The sequence below is a fragment of the Tribolium madens genome, unplaced genomic scaffold, assembly GCF_015345945.1.
Source record: "Tribolium madens isolate multiple individuals breed KSU strain unplaced genomic scaffold, Tmad_KSU_1.1 Scaffold_1;HRSCAF=32;Tcas5.2_LG8, whole genome shotgun sequence".
Taxonomy (NCBI): Eukaryota; Metazoa; Arthropoda; class Insecta; order Coleoptera; family Tenebrionidae; genus Tribolium; species Tribolium madens.
Genome location: NW_025400984.1, coordinates 11,559,931 through 11,578,048, shown reverse-complemented (window position 1 = coordinate 11,578,048; position 18,118 = coordinate 11,559,931). Strand labels below are relative to the sequence as shown.

The 18,118-nt window shown below is 35.8% G+C and overlaps 7 protein-coding genes and 1 non-coding gene across 8 annotated transcripts; 2 read left to right on the top strand and 6 right to left on the bottom strand.

The window, feature by feature from the left end:
• Positions 1–28: 28 nt before the first annotated feature.
• LOC123016168 (ribosomal L1 domain-containing protein 1-like) lies at positions 29–1,320 on the bottom strand. The gene is made up of 2 exons (XM_044416400.1): positions 316–1,320; positions 29–263 (listed from the first exon to the last, which is right to left on the bottom strand). Exons 1-2 carry the CDS (start codon positions 1,310–1,312, stop codon positions 91–93), a joined length of 1,170 nt encoding a protein of 389 aa, XP_044272335.1. The 5' UTR covers positions 1,313–1,320; the 3' UTR covers positions 29–90.
• Positions 1,321–1,400: 80 nt separating this feature from the next.
• LOC123016172 (kinesin-like protein KIF20A) lies at positions 1,401–6,249 on the bottom strand. Its single transcript, XM_044416406.1, has 5 exons — positions 6,181–6,249; positions 5,928–6,081; positions 5,427–5,691; positions 5,144–5,375; positions 1,401–2,584 (listed from the first exon to the last, which is right to left on the bottom strand). The coding sequence occupies exons 3-5, from the start codon at positions 5,560–5,562 to the stop codon at positions 2,482–2,484; spliced, it is 471 nt and encodes a 156-aa protein (XP_044272341.1). The 5' UTR covers positions 5,563–5,691; positions 5,928–6,081; positions 6,181–6,249; the 3' UTR covers positions 1,401–2,481.
• An 885-nt stretch (positions 6,250–7,134) lies between these two features.
• LOC123016249 lies at positions 7,135–8,981 on the bottom strand. Its single transcript, XM_044416522.1, has 6 exons — positions 8,224–8,981; positions 8,019–8,178; positions 7,721–7,976; positions 7,566–7,676; positions 7,417–7,519; positions 7,135–7,369 (listed from the first exon to the last, which is right to left on the bottom strand). The coding sequence occupies exons 1-6, from the start codon at positions 8,387–8,389 to the stop codon at positions 7,221–7,223; spliced, it is 945 nt and encodes a 314-aa protein (XP_044272457.1). The 5' UTR covers positions 8,390–8,981; the 3' UTR covers positions 7,135–7,220.
• A 137-nt stretch (positions 8,982–9,118) lies between these two features.
• On the bottom strand, positions 9,119–11,344 carry LOC123016248 (enoyl-CoA hydratase, mitochondrial-like). Its single transcript, XM_044416521.1, has 3 exons — positions 11,122–11,344; positions 9,664–9,992; positions 9,119–9,612 (listed from the first exon to the last, which is right to left on the bottom strand). The coding sequence occupies exons 1-3, from the start codon at positions 11,309–11,311 to the stop codon at positions 9,154–9,156; spliced, it is 978 nt and encodes a 325-aa protein (XP_044272456.1). The 5' UTR covers positions 11,312–11,344; the 3' UTR covers positions 9,119–9,153.
• A 678-nt stretch (positions 11,345–12,022) lies between these two features.
• LOC123004163 lies at positions 12,023–14,220 on the top strand. The gene is made up of 4 exons (XM_044397283.1): positions 12,023–12,251; positions 12,298–12,742; positions 12,798–12,934; positions 13,655–14,220. The coding sequence occupies exons 1-4, from the start codon at positions 12,034–12,036 to the stop codon at positions 13,848–13,850; spliced, it is 996 nt and encodes a 331-aa protein (XP_044253218.1). The 5' UTR covers positions 12,023–12,033; the 3' UTR covers positions 13,851–14,220.
• Positions 12,947–13,018, bottom strand: Trnag-ucc. The gene has a single exon. It is a non-coding gene; the product is annotated as a tRNA-Gly (tRNA).
• LOC123004160 (protein yellow) lies at positions 13,840–15,040 on the bottom strand. Its single transcript, XM_044397281.1, has one exon. The coding sequence runs from the start codon at positions 15,024–15,026 to the stop codon at positions 13,887–13,889; it is 1,140 nt and encodes a 379-aa protein (XP_044253216.1). The 5' UTR covers positions 15,027–15,040; the 3' UTR covers positions 13,840–13,886.
• Positions 15,041–15,138: 98 nt separating this feature from the next.
• Positions 15,139–16,445, top strand: LOC123004161 (protein yellow). Its single transcript, XM_044397282.1, has one exon. It carries the CDS (start codon positions 15,273–15,275, stop codon positions 16,392–16,394), a length of 1,122 nt encoding a protein of 373 aa, XP_044253217.1. The 5' UTR covers positions 15,139–15,272; the 3' UTR covers positions 16,395–16,445.
• The last annotated feature ends 1,673 nt before the right edge of the window (positions 16,446–18,118 follow it).

Genomic DNA, 18,118 nt, shown 5'->3' with positions numbered 1-18,118 from the left:
CGAAAATTTGATGTATAATTTTTTGGACTATTTTTTCAGTTTTTTATTAATTCCTTGTTTATATTATTACAGACATTTCATTAAAAAAAGTTATTTTGTATTTATCTTCTTCCTCTTGTTTTTCTCGTTCAATTTATAAACCGTGACTTCCCCAGTGGGTTCAACTGTGACCCCAGAATTCAATCTTGTAGATAACTCCCCTGAGACAGTTTCCACGACTGTTTTTTCCTCAACTTCGGAAAATTCCACTTCGTTTTGATTCTCTAAAAAACAACAAATAAACACAAAACTAGATTTAAAAAAAATCACACTTACTTAAGGTTGTATAAATGGGGATTGTGAGCCCCCTATGTGCGTACAAATTCACACTTCTGACATTCCCAAAGCCCCCATAAAAATCCTTCTCCAAGCCGTTGAAAACATAAAAACAGTTCTCAACCAATTCGTCTAGTTGCATCTTGCTATGGCCTATTTGCACCACAAAACTGTCACCTTTCGTGTGCAAATAAAGCGGAGTCTTTTTCAAGGTGGTCTCAATGTGTTCCTTCAATTTCGTCACCTGTAGTTTAATCGAAGTTGGGATTTTTCGCTTCTGGTAGAAGATTTTCCCGCATTTTTTCACCGTTTTCCCGCTGATTTTCCCATCGACGAGGAAAACGTCGTACAATTCGACTAAGCGTTTCCGCAGTTCGTAAGTCTCATACTCGGTTCGAAACTCGTGGAACGTCATCACTTTTTTGATACAGGTGACCTCCTTCTGTCTCAGCAATTTCTCGTAGTGCTCCAAATGCTCGTCGTGGTTTTTATTTGGGACTCCTTTCACGTCGGGCACAATCAAGCAGATTTCGCTATCGGGGGTGTACATGGAGTGTTTAAGGGGGATCCGGACGATTTTCGGGTGCCCCTTCGCCACTTTAATACTGTTTATTTGGAGAAAAATCGGGAATTGGTCGTCGTCAAAAAGCCTGTTTTGCAATTTCGGATTTTCTAATGTGAATTTAATCAAGCCCTGGACGCCTTGACGGACGGCGGAGGGGTCCACGCGGAACTTCGCCCCCAAATCGCGGATCTCGTCGTCAAAGTCCACGGGGGGGGCTGTTGATTTGCGACGAGTTCTGAGTTTGGCTGATTTTGGGGGTGGTTTGGTCACTATTTTCTCGTCGAAGGCATTAAAAGAGGCCACTTTTTCTGATTTTTTCTTATGTTGTTTCGTCACGATTTTAGTGGCCGATTTTGGGAATTTTTGTTTAACCAAGTCATGTTTCTTCTGCTGACTCTTCTGGAGCTTCGCAAGAAGGGCACTTTTTAACATTTTACACTCAAATTACTACTTGAAAAACTTCACGTGGTTATTTAAGGTTAAGTGTGTTTGACAACTGACAGAAAAAGAAAGCAGTGGCTAAAATACCAATCAATACTTGAATTTATTTAATTTTATAAAATCAAACAAGAAATAGATACAAACAAAAGGTACTTTTTAACATTTTACACTCAAATTACTACTTGAAAAACTAAAAAATTAAACAATAAAATTAAATTTTAAAACACCAAAAAACGTCATTATCCATGTCTGGCGACATTTGTCGTGCTCAATTGGCATCAGTGGTTTGGATTTCTTACGTTGAAATATAATTGTTTCAATTTTTGCGATCTAGCTGGTTCCGAACGCAGCAAAAAAACATTAAATGTGGGAGATCGACTCAAAGAGTCAAACAACATCAATCAATACTTCGTTGATAGTTTTGAATCGATGTATTTTAGCGGTGCGAAACTCCCAGAAGGCAAATGATAACAAGATGGTGCCTTTTAGAGAATCCAAGTTGACTCAATTATTTCAAAATGCTCTTTCTGGATTCGAAGACATTGCGATGATTGTGACGATAAACCCATCACTAGAAATGTTCGACGAGTCACAACATGTCCTTAAGATTTCTGCCCTCGCTAGCGAAATAAAAGTCGTCGAACGTAGACAAGAAGGAGGGGCAATAAAAAAGCCAGCAGAGATCTTAAGTGGAGATAATTGCACCGAAGAACGAAGAATGATTTTATTGTTGCAAACGGAACTAGAAAGTCAAAAGAATGAATACGAAGCGAACCTGAAAATTGAAAGGCAGTATTTGATAGATGGCTACGATGAAATCCTTCAGGATCTGAGAAACGATGCCGAGCAACAAGTCAAAACTGCTGAAGAAAATGTTAGAAGGCGTTACGAAGAGAAATTGAAGAATTTACAGACGCATTATGAGGAAAAAATAAAACAGTTGGAAAGCGACATTGTTATTGAATTGAGTTCATCTTCAGACGATGAACTTTCATTTGAACATAAGAAATCAACGAGCAGTGCGCCGAAGACAATTGTGAGTGAATCTGCCAACCTTGAAAGCTATAGGGTAGTGGAGGAACTCCTAACTGAAAACACCCAATTAAAGGAAAGAATAAAAGAACTGGAGACTGAAATGGAAAAGTATAGACAGCAAAGCGTCACAGATTAGTTGCTTGCTGTGTCCAAACGGTGATCGATGACAGTTCGTCGAGGCCTTCCAGTACAGCAACGGGTTCATTACTGAGTCTTTGCTGCATTGCCCTTAAAAGAATTAAAAAAATGTTACACATATTTCATGACTGAAAATAATCTTAAATTACTAAAATAATCAAAAACTTTTGTGGTCTCTAAAGTCTGTTTTTTTTTAATGGAAATGCCAAACAGTCTTAACGTTGGTACTACTAGTAAATTCATTCATGGTAATTTTCGTCGTCTGCGTTGATTGACAGTTTTGTACAAGAACCTCATTTTTGTCCACAACATTGTACTTACTAGCGGTGTATTTCTATCAAAATTATTAGCACTGAATTCTGTCTTTAAATCTTAGGTAATGATGTCTGTCCTCAGGTATTCAATATAGTTTTCAAAAAGCAAACAGGCACACAAGATTCATAAAAGTCAAAATTTTGACAACATCTCAATTTGAAAGAATACATAACCATAATTTTTTAACAAAATTTTTAGGGACAAAAACAAAGAGCAAATAAAATTTGTGGCTATGGAGACAAGCTGCTACCAATTTTTTCACCAAAATTTCCATTGTGGTACATAATTCAGAATAGGCGATAATGTGAAATCAGTAAAAAAATTAAGTTTGTCTCTGTCGCTCGCATACCACAGCTCAGTATAAAAAAGTAAAAAAACAGTGCCTTCGTCTTTTGAGTATCACATTTAGAAGACAAAACTAGAAATGTTATTGAATTAAATTACAATGATCTAGAAAGTTTTTTTTCTAATGCAAACAAAAATTCGTCGAAATCCGACACAGAATAACAAAAATATTGCATTGTGAAAAATCGCAACGTGTTAGTTGTCCGGTAAATTTTGGCGGGCAGTATAGCATAAGCTGACAAATTTCGAATTTTTCTAAATGTCATAGTACATACAGGGTGCGCCAGAACTCGTGCCATGTAAGGTAAGATACCAGAAACATAGTAAAAATGTTAAAAAAATTCTATTTACAAAAATTTCGAAGTTATGAGTTTAAATTTTGCACTTTCAATCTATTTATTTCTGTTGGAAAAATAATTTTCCAAGTTTTTTTGCTACAGGATATTAGAAGAGGAAACAAGGAAGATGTATACTAAATTGTAATTCCGTTTAATGTTACTTCTAGCTTTTATTGGCAAAATGTTTGTACCTTTACTAAATAATTATAAAAAAAAAAACATATACAAGATCATCAGATCATTAAATAGACATAAAAAATGTCAGATAAAAAATAAATGTCAAAATTTTTTGACAGAGAAATTTTTAAACATTTTTTCCATGTTCCTGGTATCTTATTTTACATGAAATTTTTGTCTAGGGCGTGTATATTTTGGGCTATATTCAACTTTAATTAGGGACCCAAATTTTTTATAGTTTGAAAGATATTAGTTTTTTTTGTTCAATATGTTCTACTTTTATTAAAAATAATTGCAAAGTGTCAATAAAACGTTAACAATAATTTTATTAAAAGTAAAAATAAATAAATAAATAATAAAATAAATTAACAACACTAAAGTCATTTCTTATTAATAATTAAAATAAATATTGGCAATATTTCCTTTAATTTGCTGCTTCTTGATATTGCAATAATGACATTGTCTTATATGACACGCAAAGAGATTTTATTAACTTTTGTTATTTTTTTTAACTTTTCAAACTTCTTTAAACAATAATTTTGCGTAAAAGTAAAACATATTGCACATGTCAGTACCACGAAAACTAATACCTTCTAAATTATAAAAAAAATAAGGTTTCTAATTTAAAATTGAAAAGTCCAAAATATACCATGACATTTAGAAAAATTCTAAAATTGTCAGCTCATATACTGAAAGATATTTAATTAATTTTTTTAACTTTTGAAACGTCAAAACAGTGTTTATTGAAAAAACCGATGAATTAGGTAAGAAAAAAAAATTGACTATATTTCAACAAAGTTATTGTTATAAAACAAATACAGATAAAGTAGTTTGTAAACTAATCGGATTAAACTATGAAACGTCTAAAACTTTATAGTTTTTTAGAAAAGTCTAAGAGATCCAGTCCAAAGTCAAAGACGAATAATAATAAATAATACTAAATTAAAAAAACTAATAATTTTATCGACTACAATCCTTTTTGATTTTATATGATATCTTAAATGAATGTTTTATAAGTTATTGTTTCAAATTAATTTATTCTTCGACACTGTCAAAATTTACGGTTTTTCTCCCGTGTAAGGAAGTTTTGACAACTGTTTGGCATTTTTCAATACAAAACGTCAAATTATTTTTAACAGATTTAAAGCAAGTTTAAGCCTTGTTGACTCTAATTCGAAGAATAAAATGTTGTATTCCACTCGTTTGAGTGTAAATCGGACGCTTTATTCCACCTCGTGGTTTAAAAATCCACTCGGTCAAATAAAGAGTCCGATTACACTCAAACTCGTCGAATAAATAACTATTTCACTACTTCTATTTTTTATCAAAATTTCATCAAATTGATTTCGTGTGGCCAATTTGACCAATTTGTGTTAAAAACAAGTACTTAATGAAATTATTTGTTAAAATCGTTTTCTTAGATGTAAATCAAAACAGGTAATATGTGGGACTAAACAATACATATCGAACTTACCGGTAGGTGATCACAACTTGTTGCGTCCGATCTCCCGACCTTGAAGACGAATCAAGAAGATGTTTGCAGAGCAATTTTTCCGTCTTAGACTCGGACTCACTTAATGGTTTGACAGTTCCTGCAGGTGTTGGCTTTGCAGGAGGATTACTGGGCAAACTGCGGAAGAGATAGTCCAAAGACCTTGGAACTATCCCTGGTTTTTTCTGTGTGGCCGTCACAGTAAAAGTTTTTCCTAAAAATTCAGTACATAAATCGCTGTTTGAAACAGTTCCAAATTTTTTACCAGAGCCTGAAGCGCCATACGTAAAAAGGGTCGAGTTTTCGCCATTTATAAAATCAAAAATTTTAGGTTTCACAACACAATTGAAGAAATCTCCTTGCGTAGTTTGAGGGCCAAATATTCTTGTAAATGTGTACATTTTATTCAACGAATCATCTTCTTTAATGTTCCTCGGGACCTTTGAAGTGAGGACGTTCCCATCGATTTGGTATAAGTCCTGAAGATCATGGCCGTCTTTCAAACGCAAAAATACCCGAATATTTTCTGGCTAAAAAAACAACACATATTTTAGAGATCTTAATTAGATTTGTAAAATATGCTAGTGCACAATCACTCAATCAAAGAAGAAACACTCAACATTATAGTTAACCCTCAAATCTTCATCGCCCGAGCAGCTTTCTTCACTTGAACTCAAACTTTAAGAACAAACAAATCACCTCAGAAAGAAATTCAAAATCATTCGTTAAAATGATAAGAAAGAGTGTTTTTCCTTAAAGTTTTTACCTGGTTGTCGCCTTGAGACGTTTCTTCAGCGAATTCCTTATCTAAATTCGTCCTGGGGCCCGGAATTAAAGGTCGATTGAACGCCAAGATGCTTGGGTCTCGAGCCCTCAAAAAGGAGGCTCTCCTCAATACCAGACCGTCGTATTTCTCCAGTCTGTTAGTAGTGTAATTTGAAATTTTTTGTTTGAAAACTGAATTTTTTGAGATTTTCAAACAAAAATAATTTTTTGGCAAACAAAAAATTTCAAATCACACTACTAACAAACGTAGACGGCAAAAAGGCACACAATTATACACACACACACACACGCACACAACAACGTTACCGCTACGACTGTTCGTTCAAATTCGAAATTCGACCAAGGATGCAGGGACGGATCCAGGAATTAATTTTGGGGGGGGCTATCTAAAAAAAATTAAATGATGAGGGTAGGTATACAGTGAGCGGCAAAATTATAGAATAATCTTATTTATTAAAACTGAAAATATTTTGTTTTGGAAAAATGCTCGAACAGGTCAATTTTCTTTTTAACAAATACAAAATTTTTAACTTGATTTAAAATTCTATCTTTGTTTTTTATTGATATTATTTCACTTTTTGGATAGTTTTTTAAAAATAACTTTATGTAGGTAATACATAATATTTTCGTGTTGCCATTTCGACAATTATCTATCGAATTTGCTAAAAAATAGGTTGGTCCATGAAAATGAAATTAAAGAAGACGGATTAAAAAGCAAAAATCTCTAAGTACACGTTTTTATTTTAAATTGAAATAAGAGATCCTAATTAAACATAAAAAAATACAAATTAACTCACAAAAGTAACAAAAATAAAATAAATTTTTAATAATTTTTATTGTTACAAATTTAAACAGGAGATGAATATTCATTTTTAAAACAAAAATTTTCTATGAACATATATCGAAAAATGCAACGCAAGGGGTGCGTCTTTTAATAGGTTTTTTTTCAATATTTCCGAAATCATTTTAGAAAAAAGCTATTACGTACTCTTCTAAATTTGGAGATTGGTCTGTTGTGTTGGTTGACGTTTCCAGAATACCTGGATTTTATGAAACTTTTATTTAAAATTAAGTGTGCTTAACAAGTAAAAAAAGTGGCCAAGATACCAAAACCCGAAATTTGAAAATAAAAACCAACAAATGGATAAACAACAAGTTTTTATTTATTTTTACATTTATATGCATTCTATGCTAATTGTAATATCCAAAGCAAGTATTACTAAACTATTATATAATTAATAAAATTATTGTCGGGTAGGCAACCAAATAAACATCAATCAATTTCCAGTTTTTTAAAGTTGCCATAAAAGCCCAAATTTTCATCATTTATCAGTTTTTCAGGTCTCAACTTTTCATTGACTCGCAGATTATCCAATTTGTCAAAACGTTCTTGATATTCTACTCTTTTCAACTTGCCTAATTCTAGAAAAAATTGTTAACAACATCTTAACTAAAAATTCTTGTAAAACCTTGTAATTCACAAAGCGATTTCTCTTCACCGCCGTAATCACTTGGGATTTGTTCTTTGTCAAAACATTTAAGCAAAAAACTACTGTCCGGATAAATATGTATCTGTTAAAAACCATTATTTTGTGTTTTTCACCTAAATAAAACTTACCCTATCGAACATTTTTGGTTTTATGAAGCCTTTAACAATTGTTACGATTTTTTCCACAAACGGAGGGGCGTTAAAAACGTAGACTGCTTTAAGACGCATCGAGAAAAGTCTCTAAAAATGCTATGAAACAAATGTGGTGGCAAAACATTGATTACCTCATAAATCAAAATCAGGGTTTTGTATAATATACTGGGTGTGAATTTTAACATCAAATTGAAGGAGGCATCTGCGGCATCGACGATAAAAATATCCCCAAAGGCTACGTCTTCAGAAAGTCGGATTTCTTGACAATTCACCAAATGAGCAATCACTTTATTGAAATCAATTTTTTCCATGAGCTCAGTATTGCGGATTTTACTAAAAGACACCCTGAACATTTCTTTGGTCAGTTTCGGTAACGCTACAACATGACTAGAGTTTTTGGGTAAAATTTCAGTTCTAAAAAAAAAATACACTGCGTCAACGATTTGTCTCATTTCGGGCAATTTGGGGTTACTCTCGTCGAAAACTTCGGGTAAATGTGAGCGCACGGTGTAGTACATATCGATTTTTTCTTTAGTCAACTCGATACTACCCTTGTTCAAGATTAGGAAATTCTCAATCATTTTTTCAGCTAAAATTCAGGTGCAGTCTTGGACAAAATAAACGCCAAAGTTACCCATAATCTCCGGTAGATGGGGCTGCGTTTTCATCCACTCTTTCAGGACGAAAACGTCGTTTTTCAGTGCTTGGACTGAGGGGTAGTTGAGGGACTTGGCCACGCGCCCCAGAACATCCCCCCCGACTTCAAACAAGACAACTTTTTGCGTGTTTACACCTCTCATCGCAAAAAACTACTAATCGCTCAACTGGGAGTTGGATATTTGAAGAGACTGGCCTCGAGTTAAGGTCACTAAACACGGAAAAAGAACAATATTCTTTATTAAAAAAATTACTCGTTTTATAAATCGTTTGATTTCGGTCTTCCATCCTGTATAACTTGACTGTCAAAATGACAGTTCATGTTTTTATAACCTTTAAATTGATATTTTTTTTATTTTTTTCCACAAAAAAAAAAATACAAAAACCCATTCATTTCTAATTAACTCCAATGACATATACTTGACGGTCAAAGTGACAGTTGACGTTCTTCAATTTTTTTTTCTACAATTCATTAAAAATGTGAAAACTTATTCATTTTTAATTAACCCTAATGACGTAATAATTATGTAAGCGCTCCAAAACAAAATTCATAAAAATTAAATCTTTTAATTTCGTTCATCCATCTTGTATTACTTAACTGTCAAAGTGACTGTCAAGTGACGTTTTTATAACCTTCAATTTTTTTTATTTTCCATAATAAACTCGCATTTTAATAAATTAAATAAAGTTTTTTTTGAACTGGAAACCAATTAATATTAATTAACAATGACATAATATATGAATGCCTCAAAATTGATAATCTAGTCGAAAAAATTAAATCTTTTAGTTTCGTTCATTCACCCTGTAGAACTTGACTGTCAAAGTGACAGTTGACGTTTTTATAACCTTCAATTTTTTTTTCAATAACCTCATTGAATAACAATATTCTTTATTAAAAATTAAAAAACTATTCGTTTGTGAAATTGGGGGCCCGTTTTTCAACGAACGCCGTCATCCCTTCTTTGCGGTCCTTGGTGGCGAAGGTCCCGTGGAACATCCTCTTCTCAAAATGCAGCCCCTCTCTCAGGGTGGTCTCATAGGCCGTATTGACCGACTCCTTGCACATCCCATTAACCAGATGCGAGTTTTTGGCGATTTTCTCCCCCAATTTGACCGCCTCCTCCATTAGTTTATCGACGGGGAAGACTTTGCTAACCAGCCCCATTTTCTCGGCCTCGTGCGCCGGCACTTGGTCCCCCGTGAGCACCATCTCCATCGCCTTGGACTTGCCCACCACGCGCGTCAGCCGCTGGGTGCCCCCCGCGCCGGGGATGGTCCCGATTAAAATCTCCGGCTGTCCGAACTTGGCGTTCTCGCCGGCGTAGATGATGTCACACATCATGGCCAGCTCGCAACCGCCCCCCAGCTGCCAAAATTAATAAAAAATCATTTTTTTTTTTACAATTTTTACACTCACAGCGTAGCCGTTGACGGCCGCAATCACGGGCTTCACACTCTCGGAGACGCGGTTCCAATGGGCCAGGAAGTTGCCACTGACGCATTGGGAATAAGTGTTGTTTTGCATTTCTTTGATGTCGGCCCCCGCAGCGAAAGCTTTTTCACTACCGGTGATTATGATAGCCCCAATTTCCTTGTCTTTCTCGAACACGTCCAAAGCATCGGCCACTTCTTGCATAAGACCGTTGCAAAGGGCATTTAGGGCCTTGGGCCGGTTCAGGGTTATCACCCCCACGTTGTTGCGAGCTCCGGTTTTGTGCGTTTTAATAAATTCGAAGTTTTTTTGAACTGGAAACCAATTAACATTAATTAACGTTTAAATTAATTCGTGAAGGTTACAATACGACAAGTTTTTATTTTGCCGGGCTAGTGGTGTAATTTCGTTCAGCCACTATGTATATAATTTGACTGTCAAAGTGACACTTGACGTTTTTATAACCTACAAATTCATGTTTTTTTCAATTGTTTCCACAATAACCTGATTAAAAGTACATTTCTAATCAACTCCAATGACGTAATATAATTAATTTCGTTCAACTTGACTGTCAAAGTGGCAGTTGACGTTTTTCAAATTGATTATTTTCAATTTTTTCCACAATAAACTTGTTAAAAATACAAAATCTTGTACATTTCTAATTAACTCCAATAACATAAGATGTGAACGCCTCAAAATTCATAATCGGGTGGAAAAATTAAATCTTTTAATTTCGTTCGTCCACTCTGTATAACTGAACTGTCATGTTGTCGCTTGACGTTTTTTAAATTTCAAATTGATTTTTTTTAATTTTTTCCACAAAAAACTCAATAAAAGTACAAAATCTTGTTCCTTTCTAAATAAGGCCAATGACGTAACATGTGAGCGTTTCAAAATTCATAATCGGGTCGAAAAAATTAAATCTTTTTATTTCGTTTATCTAACTGTCAAAGTGACAGTTGACGTTTTTATGACCTTCAAATTAGTTTTTTTCAATTTTTTCCACAAATAGAATTATTAAAAATTCAAAATCCCATTCATTTGAAAAGGGCCGGTTCAGGGTAGCAAACAACGGTTTTGTAAATTTTAATATATATTTTTTTAATATAATATTTATAATCAACGCCACTTTGTCGGTTTGGTGGTGTAATTTCGTTGATCGACCCTGTATATAACTTGACTGTCACAGTGACAGTTGACCTTTTTATAACCTTCAAATGGATTTTTCTTTCGATTTTTTCCACCAAGATACATTAAAAATTAATTAACTCCAATGACGTAGCATGTGAGCGTCTGAAAATTCATAACAAGTCGAAAAATTAATAAATCTTTGTTTACTTCTGAGTGTGTTCTAATTATGTAAATCTGGGCCTTGATATTTAATTTTTGGGTAATTGGGTGAGACCAACTTGGGTTAAAGTCTCCCTAACCTCAAACACTCACCGCTGTAAAATTTGACGTTGGGGTTGTTCACGAATCCCTTATTCGAGATAGGGGTTGAAATTCTGGAGACTACAAACCGAGCTAAACTTTTCGCTGCCATTGTCACTGTGTTAATAGATAAAAAAATATTAAACCGGTTCAAAGTCTTTGCTTGTTTATCAGCAACCCGGTAAACAGCAAAGTTGGACATAAATCGCTTCGAGTTTATCGTTTTTTTGTTTCATTACAGTTGTTGTAATGGTTGATTGTAACTAAATATAGCAGGTTTTAAAGATTATGGCAATATCTTATTTTTTATGGTATTATTTCGGTGTTTTGATAATTGTTACGCTAGGTTGTGATAAGGAAGAGTTGGGAAATGAGTGATTATGCAAAAATTAAGAATAAACTGTTAATTTGCTGAAATTACTTTATTTTCCCTTTTCTTGCTCTTGCTTCAGCCCTTCGCCCTAAATAATCCTTTCATTGTCCCGCAACGTGCCTAAGGAAGTGAGGATAATTCCCTTGTTGGGGTTATCAACTTGAATTAATTATGAAGGGTGACTCCCTTTGTCAAAAGATTTGATTAAAGATAACACAAAATTAATTAAATTAGTATTAAATAAAAATGATCTTCAAAAAATAATGTAAGATAGACAACACAATATACACCTAATTATTTAAAAATGAAAATATGGGAAGTTGGAACAAAAACACAAAGTGGCTTTCTGTGACAACAAATTAAATTTAAAATAGTTCAACATTAATTAAGTAATAATCAAAATAATGCTTAAAAATAGTATAGGGTGGGCAACGCAATATACACTTAATTCAGAAATCAAAGAATTTGTAAATCAAGCAAGAAAATTGCAGCAATAGCAAGCAAAAATTTTGCTAAACTTTGCAAACTATTCCTTGAAGCTAGCCCCAACAATGTGCCAATTAATTCCAGTTTTATTGATTGTTGTGATCCCAATTTTTGGGTGGGATTTATCTTACTACAACATTTCTTCTGATTATTTTGTGTCCCAAGTTGCTGTTTATGGGAATCGGGCTTTTTTATCGCTACCAAGAAGCTCTTGTCGTAACAATATCACCAATCCGACTCTGGTTGAAGCGTCATGGTTCAATGAACAACCGATTTTTCCCAGGTGAATTTTTAAATGTTTTTGAACCAGTTTTAAGTGAAATTTTTAGAAAATATCCCTTTTTTCTTGATTTTCAAACGTGGAATAACTGCGACCATTTGCAAGATGTTGTGGCTGTGGATATGGAAACTATGAGGCCACGTTTGTGGGTTTTAGACAAAGGCAACTTGGAGTGTTTACCAAAAATTGTCATTTATAATATTTTCCAAAAAATTAATTTCACTTTAGAAGCACCTAAAAACGTTAGCTTTAATTCTTTAGTGGTGGATGGGCCAAAAGCATACATCGGTTTAGACGCCTCCAGCAATTTACTAATATTTTCCTTGGCTGAATTCAAGTGGTGGCAAATCAATTTAGAAGCCCCAAACACCAATTTACCAATTTCAACCAAATATGTGGCTCTTGGGCGCAAAGAACCGATTTTGTATCTCACTGGAGGGGACGAAAGAGGGATTTTTTCATTAGATTTAACCGAAATCGAAAGTTTTAATCAGGTTTCAAACCAAAATAGTGAAGAATAAAAAAAAAACAAGCTAAAAATGTTTCCAGGAGGAAGAAATATTCAACGCTAATGTCACATTTCTGGGAGAAAAACTAGGAAACTCGACGTGTCTCGTTGCAGATTTCAAAAATGGGCTCAGTTATTACATACCACGTGATTATGTGGTTGTTCGATGGGACACAAGGTAAAAAAAAGATGCGATGGCCGGGAATCGAACCCGGATCAACTGCTTGGAAGGCAACTATGCTGACCATTACACCACCATCGCACATGATTCATAAACCTAATCTCGTGTAATTTATCTATTTCTGCTATTGATTTTTTATTTTTTTATAAAAAGAAGCGTTTAATTAAAAATTTTACACAAAACCGGTCAATGAAAAAATATTCTGGCATAAATAAATTGTTACAACACTATACTTGCAAAAAGTGTCATAGTTAAACTTTCTCAGTTAATAATAATATCACTCTTTATTTAATAATTCTAACTTTGTTTGCATTTTTCAGACTAAAACTTTGTAAGAAATCTCGATTTAAACACTTCTGACGCTGATTTTGCCCGATTTTGTTTTTTATTTAATGCCGAAAGTTGGGAAGTGCTGGTTGCATAACCAACAATTGATCAATCTTTCAATTGCTCTATTGTTTAATAATTATAAATTTGTTTGTATTTTCTACACCAAAAATGTGTTAGAAATTTTAGTTTAAATACTTACGCCGCTAATTTTGTCCGAATTTGCGTGTTTATTTCATAATTGACATTATTTGATTATTACGTAATTTCAATCTTAATTTGTTTTGTTTACTAAAACTTTGTTAAAATATTGTTCAGAACGCTTATGTTACTGATTTTGCTTGTTTATTGGGGCAATAGTTGGTTGCATAACCTACATTTAACTTACAGGAATCCCCCAATTGCTGAGCATTATAACGTCTTGGCTCAGTCTTATGAGCTTTTACCTTACGTGTCCCAACTCTATACAGGCCCTCAAAACTCGATCTGGGCCCTCGCCAATCCCAGCCCCTCTCACCTATGCCAGGAGTCGCCCCAACTCAGCAAACGTTTAATAAAATTACTCAAATACAACATTTTCTTGTAATATCGTCTTTATTCAACAAATCAACAATAAATCAGTTTACGTGTGTACGGGTAATGGGTTTTTGGGATTAACACAGCCTCCCATCAAAGTCACCCTTTGTGAGGCTCCACAGCCTACAGTGTTTTGGATAAAGTCAGGGAAGTTGCTTTCAAGGATCCTCATTCTTTCGCGTTTGAGGTCAGGGATGGCGTGTGTGGACAAGTAGCACTTTTTGGATTTGTAGACTAGAACTGGGAGTCCTGGAGCTAGAGGAAGGTTGGCGTCCCATCGGTACACTTCCGGTTTACCCTCATACCGGAAGAAAACAGCGGTACCAAGATCGGTACCCAGGATGATGATTTTCCCGTCTTTGGAACCACTATCGACGATTTTTCCCGATGTGCAACCCGCCCTGAGGTAATCCGTCCGAATTGTGAAGACTTTAGGCGATGACAGATAGGAGAAAAGGATGAAATTGTTTCCGCATCCCTTTTGGATGAGGGCAATGTAGAGAACATCCCGTTTCCCATTCCCGACCACGGCCTTCGGGAGCACCACCCTGTATCCCCTATTCCCAGCAACATCAAACACTAGAATAGATCTAGTCGCCGCGTCGCTGACGTAAGCATAGGGGCGTCCATCAGGGGCGTATTCCACAGCGATGTATTGCAACCTCGACGCTTGAGCCACCAATCCCGATAAATCCAACGTCTTGACAACCTTCCCGGTTCGCAGCGAGATCGCTACCACTTTCGGGGGACAGCGTCTGATTGGCGTCTCCAAAGTATTAACCACGCCCACATCCAACACCCACAGAACCTCATTGGCGTCGGCGAAAATATCCACCACTGACTGCAACGCATTGCAATTGCCCTCCTCCTGGGTGGACCAGCACGGGAATGGGGTCAAAGACGCCTCACATCCTTTGTGTTTCAACGATAGTTTGGCCAAAGTGGCAGGGACGCCAGCCTTGTACCGGGGAAGGGCCACAATGACGTCATCTTTGTAGATTTGGGCACGGGTTGCAATAGCGTTTTTTGGAATAAAACGTCCCGAGGAGCGATAAATGGACTTGGTGGCCCCGTTAGGCCACTCGAAATTGCCTCCAGTCCATTCCACAGGCCTCACGATCTCTTTGTCGCAACTTGCCAAAATGGCGCCGATTAAAGTACACAAAATGGCGATTTTTCGCAACATACTTGATTGATTGATTGGAGTGAATGATGAGGGGCCTTACTTTTTGGCGGCTTTTATTCGGCCTGAGGTCAAGTCAGACGTGCCTCAAGTGAGGTCATTGACCAAACCTGAATCAACAATTTTGCAATCATGGCCGCCGAACTAAACAAACATGGAGACATGACCAAAACAAAAACACCAACTTGGATATAAAATAAGCGAGTCGCTTACGACGTTATTCACTTGTCAACTAGTTCAAGTACCAAAATGTGGAAAATTCTTGCGTTTGTGGCGACTTTAGCTATTGGTGTTCGCAGTGACTGCAACAGGAACCTTATCCCTGACCTCAGTTACAAGCTCAGTGGTACCAACCTCGCGTTTCCTTGCGAAGCCACCAAGAACATCTACCTCCAAACCGGACGTTATGTCCCGAAGAACGTCATCGGGACCCGAATGCAGATTTACAAGGAGGACGCGATTGTGGCCCTTCCGCGTTTCAAACATGGCGTCCCTTTCACCCTTGCTAAATTCAATTTGAAACAGCGCGGTTGCCATGCCACCCTTCAGCCCTTCCCGTGTTGGGCCATCCAAGAGGAGGGGAATTGCGACGCCCTGCAGAACGTTGTGGACATCTTCCTCGACCCTTTGGACATCCTCTGGGCTTTGGATTTGGGGATTTGCAACACTTTGGAGCAGCCGGTGAGGCGATGCCCCCCGAAAATCGTCGGGATTAACGCCGCCACGGGTCAGGTGATCAAAACTGTGGACCTCTCGCCCTTCATGACCCCCCAGAGTCGCTTCCAGTACATGATCGTGGACTATTCCAAGGACGGGAAAGCGTGGGTTTACGCTAGCGATGCGGGGGCTGGGGGGATCCTCGTTTATGATGTCTTTGGAGGGAAGGGCTACAGGGTTGTGTTACCGGCCGCGGCCAGTGCTGGGGGTAACAAAGACGTCCTCTACATAGCCCTTGCGAGGAAATCCTGCGGAAACGTCCTCTACTTCACTTACTTGTCCTCGCCTAGAGTTTTCAGTATCAAAGTTTGCTACTTGCAAAGTGGGCAAGCCAATGGGGCAATTGTCGACGTGGGGGCTAAGCCTCCCGGGACTAGGATCGTGCTTCTGGGGACTGATAATGGAGCTGCCATCTTCTTCAGATACAAGGGAGAGTCGGATATTTACATTTGGAATACTGATACTGCCTTCAAACCTGAGAATTTCCTCTTGGTACAAAAGGGTGGGGAGTGCAGGTTGTCGACTCAGGTGGTACCAGGATATAAGAGACTTATGTGGGCTATTGAGAGCAATTTCCATGATTATATTTCCAACACTGTGGGCTGTTTGGGGGCGAGCATGGCTGTGCATCCGCTTATCAAAACATGCGATTAAGAATGTTGAAAAGCTTGCTGTGATTGGTTATTAAATGGTTATTAAATTAAATGTGTTTTTTTTTTTTATTTTCACAATTGGAAATACAGGGTGTTTAAAAAAGATTGTAAAATATTTCAGGAGGTAAAGGTATAGATCAAAACAGGCAAAAAAGTCTTAATAAACATGGTTCCGCAAAGTAAGATTATTTGTTTTTTAAAACATGATGTATTTGCAATCTGATTAAACAAAAAAGAAAACGGCTAGTGAAAATTCTAAAAATTAATTTTAGTCCATACTAATACGTCCTTAAATATTTAACACCCTGTAAAACATATGTAACACAGTAATTACCACATTCTGCAATAAATATTTTAAATTGTTGCTCGTTTAGCTCTTTAATACAGAGCTAAAAATGTTGCAAAATTACATAAAAAGTATTTTTGGTTTGTTCGACTCGCAGGGTTATATGAATCAATCTGTATTATAGTAATTTAAAAAAATAACAATGGATTAAGTATTCTTTAAAGTAAAAATTTTTTGAAAAATATTTTAGAATTTATCAAAATATGTATTTGTCTTACTTTCGTTTAAATTAAAAGTTTTATAAACAAATGATTACTTAATTTTTCAACTTGACGTATTTATTTATGTCCACTGTAAATCTCGTTTTTTCCACACACAATTAGTGACAAATCCTGGCAATCTAAACAGTTTTTTTTTAATGGACGACAAATTACCTCTATAGCCACAAATTTTGTTTGCTTTTTGTTTTTGTTTCTAGATATTTTGTTATTAAGTATATGGTTATGTTTTCATATTCATATTCACATTTCTATGAATATTTTTTGACTTCCTGCAACTTTTTGTCTCTAAATTTCCAAAAACTGTTGACGGTACCGAATTCGTCCCTATTTTTGTGCTTCGTCTCTAAATGTGCTTATTTTAAAATTAATCAAAAACAATGAATTTACTAGTGGTGCCGACGTTAAGATTGTTTGACATTTTCAACTGAAAGTCGAACGATACAAACTCTCATATTTTCTAATTCATCAGCGACTAATTTTTCGGCGAGTCGTTTACTGTATGTGTTGGGATGGGGGGCTATAATGGATTTGGTGACGGGGTCCAAGGCGTTGTTTTTCATCCATCGGGACACTTCGATCACGTCGCGGGGGTTATCACGGCAATCGTAAACCTAAATTTTGATCAATATTTAGGATTTTCACAAATTATTGCAATTTTGTTGACATTAGCATATAAAAAAGTTCAGTGTTCTACGATAAATAGTTATCGAGAAAATTTGTGATAAAATCAAAAGTATGCAAAATGTATCCCCGACTATAACTTCAAAACTACTCGTATTAGGAATTTTGCAGTTTTTTTGACGCCAATCGATTCCCCGGAACATTTTACATAGGTTTACGTCAAAATAATATTATATCATTGAGACACAGTTTTGCCGCAATTTACAAAATAAAAAAAAAGTAAAAATTTGTTAACATATCTCAGATTCAATTTAAACCTATCTTATCCGATAGATTTTGACGCGCTGATTACAAATTTTCTAATCATTTTGCGCTATCTCCTTTAGTTTCGCCGTAATCGGCGTTTAAATATTCAAAAACTTTTTGCGAGATATTGACTTGGCTTTGGCCTCAGTCGATAGATTTTCTTACGCTGATTACGATGGAGTTGGACTGATTGCTCTAAGTCTAATAGTTTGGCCGTAATCGCCGTTCAAA